The sequence below is a fragment of the Spermophilus citellus genome (genome assembly GCF_964194105.1).
Source record: "Spermophilus citellus genome assembly, chromosome: 6".
NCBI classification, from domain to species: domain Eukaryota; kingdom Metazoa; phylum Chordata; class Mammalia; order Rodentia; family Sciuridae; genus Spermophilus; species Spermophilus citellus.
This window is the reverse complement of record NC_138187.1, coordinates 63,169,160-63,183,252: the sequence shown is the minus strand read 5'-3', so window position 1 is coordinate 63,183,252 and position 14,093 is coordinate 63,169,160. Positions and strand designations below refer to the sequence as shown.

At 37.9% G+C, this 14,093-nt stretch overlaps 1 protein-coding gene across 1 annotated transcript; it reads right to left on the bottom strand.

The window, feature by feature from the left end:
* Nucleotides 1-8,347: 8,347 nt before the first annotated feature.
* On the bottom strand, nucleotides 8,348-12,695 carry MEIG1 (meiosis/spermiogenesis associated 1; the record flags this gene model as incomplete). Its single annotated transcript, XM_081299986.1, has 2 exons — nucleotides 12,537-12,695; nucleotides 8,348-8,476 (listed from the first exon to the last, which is right to left on the bottom strand). The coding sequence occupies exons 1-2, from the start codon at nucleotides 12,672-12,674 to the stop codon at nucleotides 8,348-8,350; spliced, it is 267 nt and encodes an 88-aa protein (XP_081156112.1). The 5' UTR covers nucleotides 12,675-12,695.
* Nucleotides 12,696-14,093: the final 1,398 nt, after the last annotated feature.

The following is a 14,093-nucleotide window of genomic DNA, read 5'->3' as shown; positions in this document are numbered from 1 at the left end:
TTTCTATTCATAGTTGCAGGGCACATTCATTGACTTCTCCCGGAGGAAATCCATACCTTCAGTGCATGGATATGGGGCCTCCTGGCCCTTCTTCTCCAACCAACTGACCTCCCTCCCTCTAAACATCACCCCTACTCAGCAGGAAGTAGCCAGATGGAGTACAACACCCCCAAACCAAAACAAAAAAGGGAGAAATGTTGGTAAAGATGGCATGCAGAGTACTTCTCTTCTGGGAGCTCAGGAGTGTTGGTAAAGATGGCGCCCAGAGCACTTCTCTTCTGGGAGCCCAGGTCCATGATGCACTGAATGGCGTGCGAACCATCACTTCCAATCCCTGTGAATGGCGTGAACTTTGAATGGCGCACCTCCAATCCCTGAAGTGGTGCGAACTCTCAGCCAATGAAGAAGTAGCAGCCCACTTGCCTTGCTCCTCCTCATCCTGCATTAAGCCCATAAATATCAACACTCTGTTCGTGCTCACTCTCTTACTCTCTTGCTCTCCCTCTCTCTTTTACTCTACCTCTCTCTCTCCCCCCCTTCTTCTTCTTCTTCTTCTTCTCTCTCTCTCTCTCTCTCTCTCTCTCTCTCTCTCTCATTCTCTCGACCCCCTTCTCTTCTGCGACTGGCCGCTATGGTAAAATCTCAGACAGGTAAATGGTTATTTTAGCTTGTTGAGTTTACGGAGCTTTTCCACCATTCTTTACAGAAAATATCATGCTAGGCAAAATAAGCCAAACCACAAAATCCAAAGGTTGAATGTTTTCTCTAATAAGCAGATGTTAATCCTTCCTTAATGGGAGGCTCAGGATAGGGAAGAATGAAGGAACTTTGGATTGGGCAAAAGGGGAGTGAAGGGAGGGGAGGGATGTGGAGATGGGAAGGATGGTGGAATGAGACAGACATTATCATCCTATATACATGATTGATTACAGTACTTGTGTAACTCTGTACCATGTTCAGCCAGAGGAATGAGAAGTTGTGCTCCACTTCTGTACAATGTGTCAAAATGCATTCTACTGTCATGTATAATTAATTAGAACAAATTAAAAAGTAAAATATAAAAAATTTAAAAAGAAAGAAACCTTGATTTTTATTCCTTTCAGTTAACACAATCATGAGGAATCTATTCTATAAGTAAACTACAGGAAGACTCTTTCAGCTGCTCAAAAAATCCTTTCTGTTTATCTTTAGAATTTTTTGTTGTACTCTTGAAGTGGCACCCCCTTTCTCAACTGAAAAATCTTCAATGTACCTCTCCAGAAATCTTCACCAGGGCTGATTTTAGGACTGTCAGCAAAAGAGTCTCTGCAAAAGAGTCCAATGGAGATAAACTTACTATTTTCATGTCACCCTATTTACTTGGCCATTGGCCGAGAAGATACCAGCACTCCAGGTGCTGGACACCCCCTTAATAGTTTTCACAAACATATCCAGGATAGTACTTTGTAGAAATGTGCAAACAAGGCCTCTGGCCTTGAGCTGATCTTCACCGAGATGTCTACATTTTTAAGATAAGTTACAAATGGGCTCCATGGTAACAGCTGGTAGGAGAGGAAAGAAAGGGGGAGAAGAAGCCCTCCTTTTCTCAGGTGTTGTCCTTGAAGAGTTAACTTGCCCAAAACAGTGAAAGAAAAAGCTGCTTTTGTGTGAACTTCTGCAGACTGTGAACTTCTGAGTCCCTCCCTTTACATGCTGGGTATAAAACTCTGAAACTCCCTGAACTTGGGGTTCAGGGGATTGATTGATTACAGCAAAGGCTGTACCCTCTGAACCTGGCTGCAGCCAAATAAAACTGTTTCCTGCTATCTTTGGTGCCTTGCCTCATTTGTCCCTACAACACTCTTACTAAAACAGTGAGGTGTTGATTCATAAGCCCCAGAACTCCTCTAAGAGTTCATTAGCACAACTTCTAGAGATGCAGGAAGAAGGGCCATGGACTCAACAGGAGTTTAGTAATAAACTTGCTGGGACCTGAGGTTGAGTGGAGATTAGAGAAAAAAGAGATAAAAATGTTGCTAGAAACACAGTGATGATCCTCACCTACTCAATTGTTATCTTCCACAGAAAAGTGCCTACTGGAGCAGCCTTTAGCCTAGAAAGCTGCCTCTGTCAGTCTCAGAGACTATCAGTGAAATCTCTACCATGCAATATGATTCTATGTCCTCCTTCCTACAGAGAGATAAACCTTGTGCAATTTACCTGAATTGCCTTTTCTCAGTCCTAATTCCAATGTGGTGGCCAGTATTTTCCTTCCTTGATTGACTTAAACATATAGTGTTGGACACTGAACACAATATTGGTTATTCTGACTTCCAAGGGGCTTCCCAATTCAATTTGATATTTACTTGGTAAATTCTGGGAAATTTTGCACACATGAATGGATATGTTCTACTTAAATTTTGTCTTTCAAAGAGTTATGTCCCAAATTCTTCACAGTTTTCCCCAACTTCTCCAGTCTACAGTTTGTAGTACACACACACACACACACACACACACACACACACACACTTTGTTATTAAATGATGTACTTTTGGCCCTGTGACCTCATCTTGAGTCTGTTTTGAAACATCTTAACTGGATTATAGGTCCCTGGTGGTGTTATGCCAGATTCGTTGGATCCCAATAGACCTCCAGGAGCCAAATCCAATGCAAGCACACAAGAGTCTTTATTGCAAGCTCGAGCCTGGACTCACAACTGTTCCCATCACAGTGGTCCCAAGGAATGAGTCCTGGCCCTCAATTCAGTGAGGATTTATAGGTTTTGGGGGATACTCTATGTGTCACAACATCACACAGCAAATCATTCCATACTGCAGGAAAATCAAACAAAAACTTTTAACATTGATTAGCACATTCAATGGCAGGAACAAGTTGGGTAGGGGTGATTGGTTAGTACAAGAGGGGTATTCCTTTGAACTGATTGGTTTAGGCCATGAGGGGTGTACGTGCTAAACTACATGGTTTCCCAACATGTTATCAACCACCATAAACTACTTGGGGGTCATCTGGCATTCCAGGTATTTTCCCTGTCTCATGCTGGGGTTCAGGGGATTGATTGAGTACAGCAAAGGCTGTACCCTCTGAATCTGGCTGCAGCCAAATAAAACTGTTTCCTGCTATCTTTGGATACTCACATAACATCCCCAGATATTTTTGATTTAGTAAGTTTGGAACCAGGTCCTAGCATCCTTGTGAAAATCTGCCCTGAAGATTTTAAAGTGAAGCCTGGGGTGACATCATTGGCACTAATGGGTAGTGATTAATATGATGAAACCCATTGCTTTAACACATAATCTATACCCATGGGTCAAGAAGATCTTCATTCTCTGATCATCATTCCAGTTGGTGGGCAAGACATGGGGTAGGGAAGTAATCAGGCCCATTGTCTCACATCTACTGGGGTCATTAGACAAAGAGGTGATGTGCTAGTTCCTAGAGCCACAGTGAAAAATTACCACAAGCTGGGTGGCTGAAATAATAGAAACTTGTCCTTTCACAGTGTCTGCAGGGCCATTTTCTCTGAAGGCTCTAGGAGGGAAGCCTCCCTTGCCTCTTCCTAGCCACTGGTAGTTGCTGGCAGTTCTTAGTGTGCCCTTGCTCACACGTGCATCACTCCAGGTTCTGCCTCCTTTGTCCCCAGGCCTTCTACCCTGTACCCCACACCCTTGTATCTTCAAATTTTATAAGGATGCAAGTCATTGTATTAGGGTCTACCTAATCCAATATAACCTCATTTTAACTTGATTTCATCTGCAAAGACCCTACTCGCAAATAAGGTGATATTTACAGGTACCACAAGTTAAGATTTCAATATATCCTTTTTGGGGAAACACAGTTTGACACACAACAGGCAATGTCAAGGTGTCTACTGAGCACCATCAGCACAAAGTCTTAAGACCTTGTTACTTTTCCTAGTTACCCATGGAAAATGTTTAAGACTTGAAAAACAATGTAAAACTATGAGCTCCAAAGTACCAATAGAAAATTACAAATACGAATTTTAAAATGTCGAATTGAATGTCAATAAACTATAATAAATCTATTTCATAAATTCTATTTTTTAAAACTGAGTACTTTAATTTTTAAAAGTGGTTATAAAATAACATGTGGACTCCATTTTCCTCATCTCTAACAATTCCCCAATATGAATGAAGTTTTGCCAAAATGTCAAACATTCAAAATCTTTTCTAATTTCCCAAGGCAAAAAAAAAAAATTACCAAGTAGATTCTTGGGACATGTTAATATATTGCATGTGGTGTGGATGAGGTTTTCATGAATAAGGCATTCCAAGAACCTGCGGAGGTGGCACTGGCCCTGAAGTTTCCTCATACAATCTGGATAGATGTTGTCAAAACTTGCAAGTCTGATGAACCAATGTCTTGGACAACACCTGCTTGGAACTTTCTTAGGCAATTCCTGTGAAATTAAGAACTAAAAAAAATCATGTGGACTGAGCACCCTAGGAACAGTGGAAAAACATATTCAGGGTGCTGGAAGAAATACCAGGGGAAAAAAATTGCACTTAAGCCTTGGTGGAAGACCTCATCATATTCTATTAAATAGCAACTGATATACCAGCAGCACTGAGGCAGAGTCTTAAATTCATATTTTCTAATTTTGAAACACATTATCATCTACCCCTTTCCATCAGACACTCACTTCATCAGGAGACTTGTGGACAGTAGAGTCCATTTAAAACTATCAGTCTGAGCTGGGGACTGCTGCTGATCAGTGACTCCTAGCTGACCTCTTCTTCCTTAGAGAAAGTTTCCTCTGCTCTACTAATATTCTTGCCTTTGATTGTACTCTGACACACTCTAGTGATTGACTCAATATGCTTCCCATGTTACGAGTTCCCCAAAAACCCCAGATTTGTTTGCTAGGAGGGCTTAGGGTATTCAGTATATAATTGGACACATAGCTTTCATCTACTACAGTGAAAGGATACAAAGTAAGTCAGCAAAGTGAAAAGGAGCATGGCATGAGAGCTAGAGGAAACAAGGTTCAAGTTCTTAAGGGTCTTCTCCCAGTGGAGCCCCACAACATCCTCTCAATTCCTCCAGCAATGAGTATGACAACAGTGTGAAATGGTATCAGGGAAGCTCATTACAGACTTAGTGACCTAGATTTATATTTGGGCTGGCCACATAGGTACCTATAAACTATGCTGTTTGCATTTGTTCAAGCATAGAAAGCCTCTTATAAGGAATGGTGGAAGCCCTCCTGAAATCAAAACTCCCAGATGCCAACTTCTATAATTTGGATCTTGAGTGTCCCCAAGAGCCCATGTTAAAGGCTTGGTCCCCAGCCCATGGCACTATTGAGAAGTGGTAGAACCTTTAGGAGATGAAAGGAAGTTGGAATTTAAGTCATAGAAGTCCCTTAAAGGGGATATTGGGACCTCAGGCTCCTTCCTCATTCTCTCCCTTTCTGCTTTCTAGCTGACATCTCTCACCATGCGATGAACTGCACAGCTGCTCATGTGAGGTGTGCTTCTCCACAGTCATGTCTGAAAATGTTTCAAGTACACTGAGTACTTCTTCTGGATCCAGAACTAAAGGTGGTAGTCAGGAGATTGGATTTTGGCTCTCCAAAATCATTCATACCTGGATATTGGACCAAAACTTGGCATTCTCTTCCTATTTCTGCTTCAATGTATTCTCTGAAACCAGCAACCCTAGTCTCCATTGAGAGTTAGAACACCTATAATGGAGGCTCAGCACTGCCATCCAGCATGAAGCAGGCTGGACAGTTTTGTTGGCAGGGAAGCTATTGCTATGATGGATCAAGGCCTAGGTCCATCTCCATCACAGTACAGATATGTTTACTAAGAGCACCTGCCACTGTTTGCAGGCTCTCTCAGCAGCATCATGGTAGGTAGGAAGAATAAGCACATTATAAAAGGTGTGCAAAAATGAGCCAAAAAGGAGTTTTTTCATATTCTAAAAAAGAGTGGCATGACGTGAAAGCACCAGCTATGTCCCTGATAAGACATATAGGGAAATCACTAATCACAAGTAATCAAGGAGCCAAAATGGCATCTGAAGACCATGTTTCTGAGGTTAGTCTTGCTTCAAAAAGATGACATGGCATTTAGGACACTCAGGATAATTACTGAGATTTCTCCAGGCAAAAATTCTTAACCAATTTCTTGGAATGGCTCTTACCTGTAACAAAATTGTTCCATAGTAAAAAAAAAAAAAAAAATGGCAGTGATCATGACTGATTCTATGTTGACTTCAAGACTCTTAATACTATGTTGACATCAAAACGATGCATAGTTATTAATTTCATCTGTTCCCTGTGTTTTGACATTGTTATTAACAAATTAACACAAACAGGTGGGAAAAGAACATTCTCAGAAGGCCAGAAGTCTGAAACAGACCCTATTTGGTAAAAGCGGATGGTGTTCCTTCTTGAGACACTAGAGGGCGAATCCGTGTTGTTGCCTTTTCCAGCTTCAAGAGCTTTAGGCTTTCTTGGGCTTTGGGTTCCCTCCTTGCACCAATCAGACATCTTCGGTCATCAAGTCTCCTTTTTCTAACTCTGATCACTTGTTGTCCTCTTATAAGGACCCTTCCTTGTGATTACATTGGGCTCACCCAATAATCCAGTTTAATTTCTCCAACTCAAGATCTTTAATTATATAAAAACTTCTTTTGCCATGTGATCTCACAGATCCCAAGAGCAAGAACATGGACAACTTTGGGGGTAGATGGGGCAATTAATCTGCCTATCATAGTATGGTTTTGGGGGTTTCTTGGGTTTTTTTGGTTTTGGTACTGAGGATTGAACCCAGGGGTGCTTAACACTGAGCCACATTCCCAGCCCTTTTAAAATATTTTATTAGAAATAGGGTCTCACTGAGTTGCTAAGTTCCTCACTGAGTTGGTGAGGCTGCCTTTGAACGCATGATCCTCCTACCTCAGCCTCCTGAGCTACTGGGATTACAGGCATGTGCCACCCAACCCAGCTTGTAGTATTTTTAATTGGGAAAAAAGGAGAACAACACCTACAGGTCTACCAAATCTGGAAGATAATAAAAGTCATGACCAGAGAGGTACAGAAAAATGAAAGATGTGGTAAATAAGTTGATTTCTGGAAGCACTGGAAAAGTCATAAAAGAAGCTGGCCACCCTATTTATCCTTCTTATGATGTGTTTGCTTTAAGAATGCTAGAGAGGGCTGGGGATGTGGCTCAAGCGGTAGCGCACTCGCCTGGCATGCGTGCGGCCCGGGTTCGATCCTCAGCACCACATACCAAAGATGTTGTGTCCGCCGAGAACTAAAAAATAAATGTTAAAAATTCTCTCTCTCTCTCTCTCTCTCCTCTCTCACTCTCTCTTAAAAAAAAAAAAAAAGAATGCTAGAGAGGCATAAGTTTGAAATGGGAAAATAGGTCTTTATGGTGAAGACAGTGGTTCTGAAAAATGGAGGCTAAAGTTGAATGAATTGATAGATATGAACCCCTATTCAAAAATTTGAAGCTAAGAAGTTGTAAATAGTGACAAAAAATCTTAGTAAAAAAGTAAACTTTCTATAGTAATCCAGGCAGCAGTGGAGAAGTAGCCTTAGATGGGGGAACCCAGAGGCTGACCACGTGACAAAGCCTTGCAAGAAAGGCTTCACATGCAAGGAAATTATTCAGGAGGGAAATAACCACTGGTAGAAAATGGGGAAAGTGGCAAAACAGGGAAGTGCCCAAAGGAGTATGTTATCCAGTCTGATACTTTGTGGATGACTGAAACCTCAATCCTACTGGGGAAAGCCTGGCAGCCAGTGTAGAAGACAAACCTCAGACTTACTCTTCCTGTGCTACCAGGTTGCTGGGGACTTACACACCTATTCCCCATCAGTCATTGGTAGAGACTACCTCCAAGTGAACATCATTCTTGGCATTTCTTGTCTTCCCAGCAAGAAGCAAAGAACTCAGAGGCAAGACTCTTAGGCTGCAAAATGCAGATGTGGTAGTTCAAAATGATGAGTAGTTCAAATGAGATAAAGGCAACCAGGGAGTTTGAATGTGGAACTAACCTGCTATAAGAAAAAAGATCGCAAGATTAATCAATGGAATGGTTTCAAAGGGAGCTAGTTCTCCTTATGCATAATGGTTACTCTACCATAGTTAAAATGGTCAGTAAGAGGATGGAGCAACAAGGGAACAAGTTTAATACTTCTACAGTTACATTTTAGAACAGGACAGGATGATTAGCAGATAACAAGTTGCATGGTTTCTGTGTTTCAAAACTTTAAATGGAAGACTGCATTTGGAATTATTTTGTAAAATGACAAACATTTACATGATGTAGAATACAATGAAAAATTGTCAAGTGATACAAAGAAAAGTTAGTAAGCATAAATTTTCACTTTGTGAACTTCTTTGTCCTCACATTCCCTCTGTTTGTTGTAGTAATAAAAAGTATTGTCCCTTCTCTGAAGTTTCTTCACATAGCCTGTCTCTGGCCATCGATCTACCTGCACAATCAAAAACCAGAATATAAATATTGAAATGCCCATTTTATTTTATCTCATATTTTACTATCAAATAGTCAAAAGTACACTTACATCAAAAAAATTGAAGTATAAATTTTAAAATGCTTGTATTCTTAGGGGTATTACCCACAAAAAAAAAAAACAGACCTTAAGCTATAAATTTATACTGTAAGAACAACTAATTCAGTGCTTCTCTCTGAAACCCAATTTCTTGGATTAGATGTCTACATGGTGATCCAGATAGGAAAATATTTCAAATAATATAAACTTAATTCTTCCTATGTTTATAAATGATTTCAAATGTAATTACTTATAAAAATAACCCCAAGGAGAAAATCAGGGATAAGCCTATGTCCCATTCTGAAAGCACCATCTGCTGATTACGAATGTCATATAGGGACAAAAGGAAGCAACTAGACTAAAAATATCTAAAGGTACATATGTATTTCCTTCTGCTCAAATTTCAAGTTCACCTCGAAGTCCAGTTTTTAATAGACATTTGAGGTCATTAAACATAGTCTTCAACAATCTTTTCTTCTCCCACTATTCTTTATTATATTCTATATTGGTTTGCTTACTTTCTTATATGACTTGACCTGACTTGAACATTTTTCTCCTCTTCCTTTCCAATTGCAATGTTATGGCTTCTTGATCAGGTTATTGTATTTTTGTTGTTAAATTTGTTCCTTCAGGATTTTGTGAGATGTACTTTATCACTCTCAAAAACACATCGTTCAGGTTTTAGGAAAAATCAAATCTTGTTTTTCACCACCATCAATACAGGCAGCCATTCCTTCTAATATTCTACAAATCATAGCTTTAAATTGGAAGAAAAGATGCACATACTATCTAAGTTTTAGGTCTTTCATTTTCTAATATTGCATTTTCTTTTTCTTGTTTACTTATGAATTAGCAAAACAGCAGCGTGTCTGATAAATCTTAACAGGCCCTCTCATATTTACACTGTAGGAAAACAGCAAGCCTTTTCACCACTGTATGCCAAGTCTGCCTTTCTGCCTCCCATTACCCCCAACAGGCAAAGGAGTTATTCTCAAGTTGCCCTTACTGACTCCCATTACTTACCAGGACTACAAATACCATCCTGCACAGTGAATAAATAGTGTCTCTGCAGAACATTTGAGGCCACCTTATATGGAATGATATTTTTAAAAAGCTATATTGGGCCTGTGCTCATTGGCCTCTATAGATAGTTTTTTTTTTTTTTTTTTTTTTTGTAAACCTCTTGACATTTTTTATTTTTTTTTTCTTTTGGACTTTGAACTTGATGACTCCCATTTGATTTGGAACCTCTTTCCTATAATAGAATGGAATGATAGGATTCTCATGTTCAATTTCCTTCTGCTTAGCCAGGGAGGTCTGCAAGCACTAATAGTACTTGTCAATGGGGCAGGTTTCAGATAAGGAAAAAAAAAAAAAACTTTTCTCAAACCCACAGATCTCAGCATGTTGATAGGGACATCTCACTCAAGGCACACCTTCAGTTTCCACCTTATCACTTCTTTATTAGCACCACAAATGCCACTGGGGGAATGAAGACTTTTATGAGGATTTTCCTCATTTTGTCCTCTAAATTTCTGTGCTTCTTCTTAAGGTACATATACTTTGACTTGCATATAGTTTTTCTTTCTTTCTTTCTTTTTTTTTTTTTTGTATGGGAGACTAAACTCAGGAGTACTCAACTACTGAACCACATCCCCAGCCCTATTTTCCTATTTTGTATTTTATTTAAAACAGGGTCTCACTGCTTAGCACCTCACTGTTGTGAGACTGGCTGTGAACTCAAGATCCTCCTGCCTCAGCTTCTTAAGCAGCTGGGATTACTGGCATACACCACTGTACCTGGCATTATATACATTTGTGTGTGTGAGTGTATGTGTGTGTGTGTGTGTGTGTGTGTGTGTGAGTGATTGTTACCTATTTTCTATTCCAAGATAATAAGAAAGCTATCAATCATTAATGACAGCATTAATAGTTAATTAACAGTTCTATTCATTCAACAAATTATTATGAGCACCACACTGCTAGGCACTCCAAACATACAATTCATTTAATTTCTATGGCAGTTTTTTAAAGCAGGTACTACCATAAAACATAGATGAGGAAATAGAGGCTCAGTGAAGTTGAGAACCTTGTACAGGCCAATCAGCTTGAAGAGGTGAGGCCAACCTATAACTGATTCCAAAAGGCTTGTACTCTTCCATGAGTTCACTGGATTTCTTGCAGTCAGTCACTCTCTATTTTTATCTTTTAAAGCCTTTGGCACAAAAATTTGCATGCAGCAGGTATCCAATAAATATATATTAAATGAAAACACAAAGCCTCTATAATTACCAAGTAATAAAAGTAAACATGACAACTTTTGCACACAGATACACACATACAAAAATAACAAAAACACACCCCTCTTGGTTGCTTTTTGGAACTTTCTCATTAAGGCTGTATTCTGTGTTCTCTTAAATAACATTATTAGGTATGGGGATTTAGGGCAGGCGTTATTATAACACAAAGTATGTTGTGTTTCACACTGCCTCTATGATCCTGGGTCTTGAGTATCTTTAGGACCATCCCAATCCTTTTTGTCCCCTGGTGTTGGGGATCAAACCCAGAGCCTCGAACATGCTAGGCAAGCACAGTACCACTGTGCTACATCAGACCAAGCATCTCAATTTAAGGCAAGGAATGAAGCTTATTTTTAAATAGCATTAACCTATTGAGTTCCAAGTTTTCATTTCTGCAAATATTTCAGCAAGTTGACATGGGTGCATTAAAATAGGTTAGAAATAATATTCTAAAGCTTTTATGCATATTAGTATTATTACATATTCTTATTAATTATATTAATTATCTTATATTAGCATTATTATTATTACATATTCTTATTATAATAAGATACTATATTTAACTTTGTATAGTTGTTCTACATCTGTGATGATGGGACAAAATGTGTTAAAATGACAATGATTTTAGTTTTTCCTATTTAAAAGCCACAGATGATGCAGTAATGAAAACTAAGGAGGCCAGAGTAAAATGTTTGTATATATGAAGAGATGGATATATGAAAATCACAGTAACTCTTCATTAGATCAGTATTTTTAACTTCATTTCTCACCAATTCTGTCAAATTAATGTCTATTAAATTCAAGTCGATTAAAGAGCATATTACATTTTAGCTCTGTATTTCCTCTACATCTTTTCCTATCTACTTTTATAGAAAGTATTAAATAGAAAAAAGTAGAATGCAGAAGAAAGATTATAGAGATCTGAAAAATTCACAACCAGTTTCTCAAAAATAGTGAGTTAAAAAAAATAGAACAATAAAAAAATTTCTAAAACTTAGGTAAAATAACTCTTATAACTCAAAATTTAAATATTAACTATTATGATTGAGTATTATAAAAATTTAAATATATTATTAAATGTCCTAAATTTTAAATTTTATGAATACTATGCCCAATTCTATGAGAATCTTAAAAATTCTCCTAGTAGCCAGTAGAATAAATGAGTTAAAAGAAATTACATTATAACTGCTACAAAGATCTCAGTCTAGTCTTTGAACAACAAAACAATGTCTCTGCTCTCTCAGAAAAGCTTGGAATGTGCAGCCAAAGTCAAGATTTGTTCTCTAACAGTGTTTTTATTTTTCCAAGTATAATCCCCATAAAAACATAACTCCTTTCTGAATCATGGTTAAAATAAATAAACAGAAGGGAGATAATAGTATACAACAAACTGAATAATTGATAATAGAATTACCATTTTTTTCTGCCAGGAAATATTATTTTAGCTGAGCCTGGCTGTTCAATAAAAGCTAAAAATTTTGAACTGCCCCCAGACAAGGGACTACCTCTTTGCCCAGTCAGCCTGGCAAATCACTTTTCTGGGCCTTGATCTCCTCCTCAATAAAATGAGAGTTGCAGTAGAATTCCCTTCAGATTTTTGTTTGTTTGTTTTGTTTTTAAAATTCTTTTCATCCTCTAACAGACTCATTTCAAGTTCAGGTTTGTAGAGGCATAAATCTTACCATAGATACTTGTTTCACTTGTTTATATTCAATTTCATCCCGATATCCTGCTTGTTGAAATCTGTACAGATTTTCTATCTCTTCTGACCATTTTTTGGCACGACTTATTGATTTTGGTTTCACATCAGAACTAGCCATGGCTACACAGGCTTTATTACCAATTATTTCTGAAAGATGTTAAAACAACATAATAGATAACTTAATAATAACAATTTTCAAATGTAACACTTAAAAATTAATATATATTGAGAACCCCAGTTTAAACGTGTAAATTTTTTAACACTCAAATTTAAGATTCTAAAGGATTCATGCTGTAATTTGGAAAACCAACAAAGAAACCTCTCCCTACACAGAGAACTGTTTGTTTCTTCATCATATAAAATTGTACTTGGAGTTTGGAATAATATCCTAAGAGCTGCATACCAGTCCTGGGGGCAATAGTTTGCACATTTCTTAAAATGTTCTTATTTGTACCTGCTCAGCAGATTGTCAAAATATCCCACCACCATTCCATTTAATTATATTAGTAACTGTATCTCTCTTTCACTCCCCCCCCCTTTTTTCCCTTAAAAAGGGAATGTAAAATCAGTCTTCTCACTCATGGCTGGGAAACAATGGTTTCTTCATTTTTCACTTCTTAATTGCTAGGATATATCCCAATCACTGCAATCCATTTTCTCAGGTCACTGTGGCACCCGATTCTGTATACACCAACGTGAGAAGAAAACTAACACAAATTTGCAAATTGTATGGCTATTATTGATTTGTAAACAGTGTAGGAAATCACTAATGGTCTTGGAAATTCTAATATCCAACTCTAGTTTATGTAATTGTCCATTCCCCAAACCTCTTTAGCCAGTTTTTGTTTGTTGGATTGATTTTTTTTTTTTTCAGTGCTGGAGCTCAAGCCCAAGGCCTTTTGCATACGAGGTTATTGCTGTACCATTGATTAATCTTGCACTTGTTTTTCTCAGCTACTTCTTACTCTGTTACCAAAACATATCGTTTAACTGAAAAGAATGCCCAGAATTTTCATCTGGATTCCTTAAATCCATTCTTCTAGTAAAATATATTTCCATTGACTGAAATACATTAAAATCAGACTTCATAAAGTAGATCTTATGAATCAATTAGCATTTTCTTAGTTTTTTCAATCACAATGACAAATGCTTATCAGGGTAAAAAAAGGCTAAGTGACACATTAAAGTACAAAAAAGGGAGGCAAAATAATCATTATATCTGTTAGAAATATCTACCTTTGACATTGAGTGATCATCCCAAACATAATAAATTAATTAGGATAGACTCGAGAAGTTATAGAAAGAAGTTTTATCATAAATGCTTCCACAAGAGTAACAAATGTATCATTACCTGGATTTAACAGGGGAAAATATAGGAAAAGGAAAAAGTGGCAGACTTGCTGAATTTCAGGTGAATATTTCCTCAACATAAAGATGTAGCCTAAAATTTCCTTCTATGATTAATAAAAGATAATGAAAATTAGCAGGAGGCCAAACTAAAGAGTCACTTGCATTAACTCTGCGTATCAATTACACT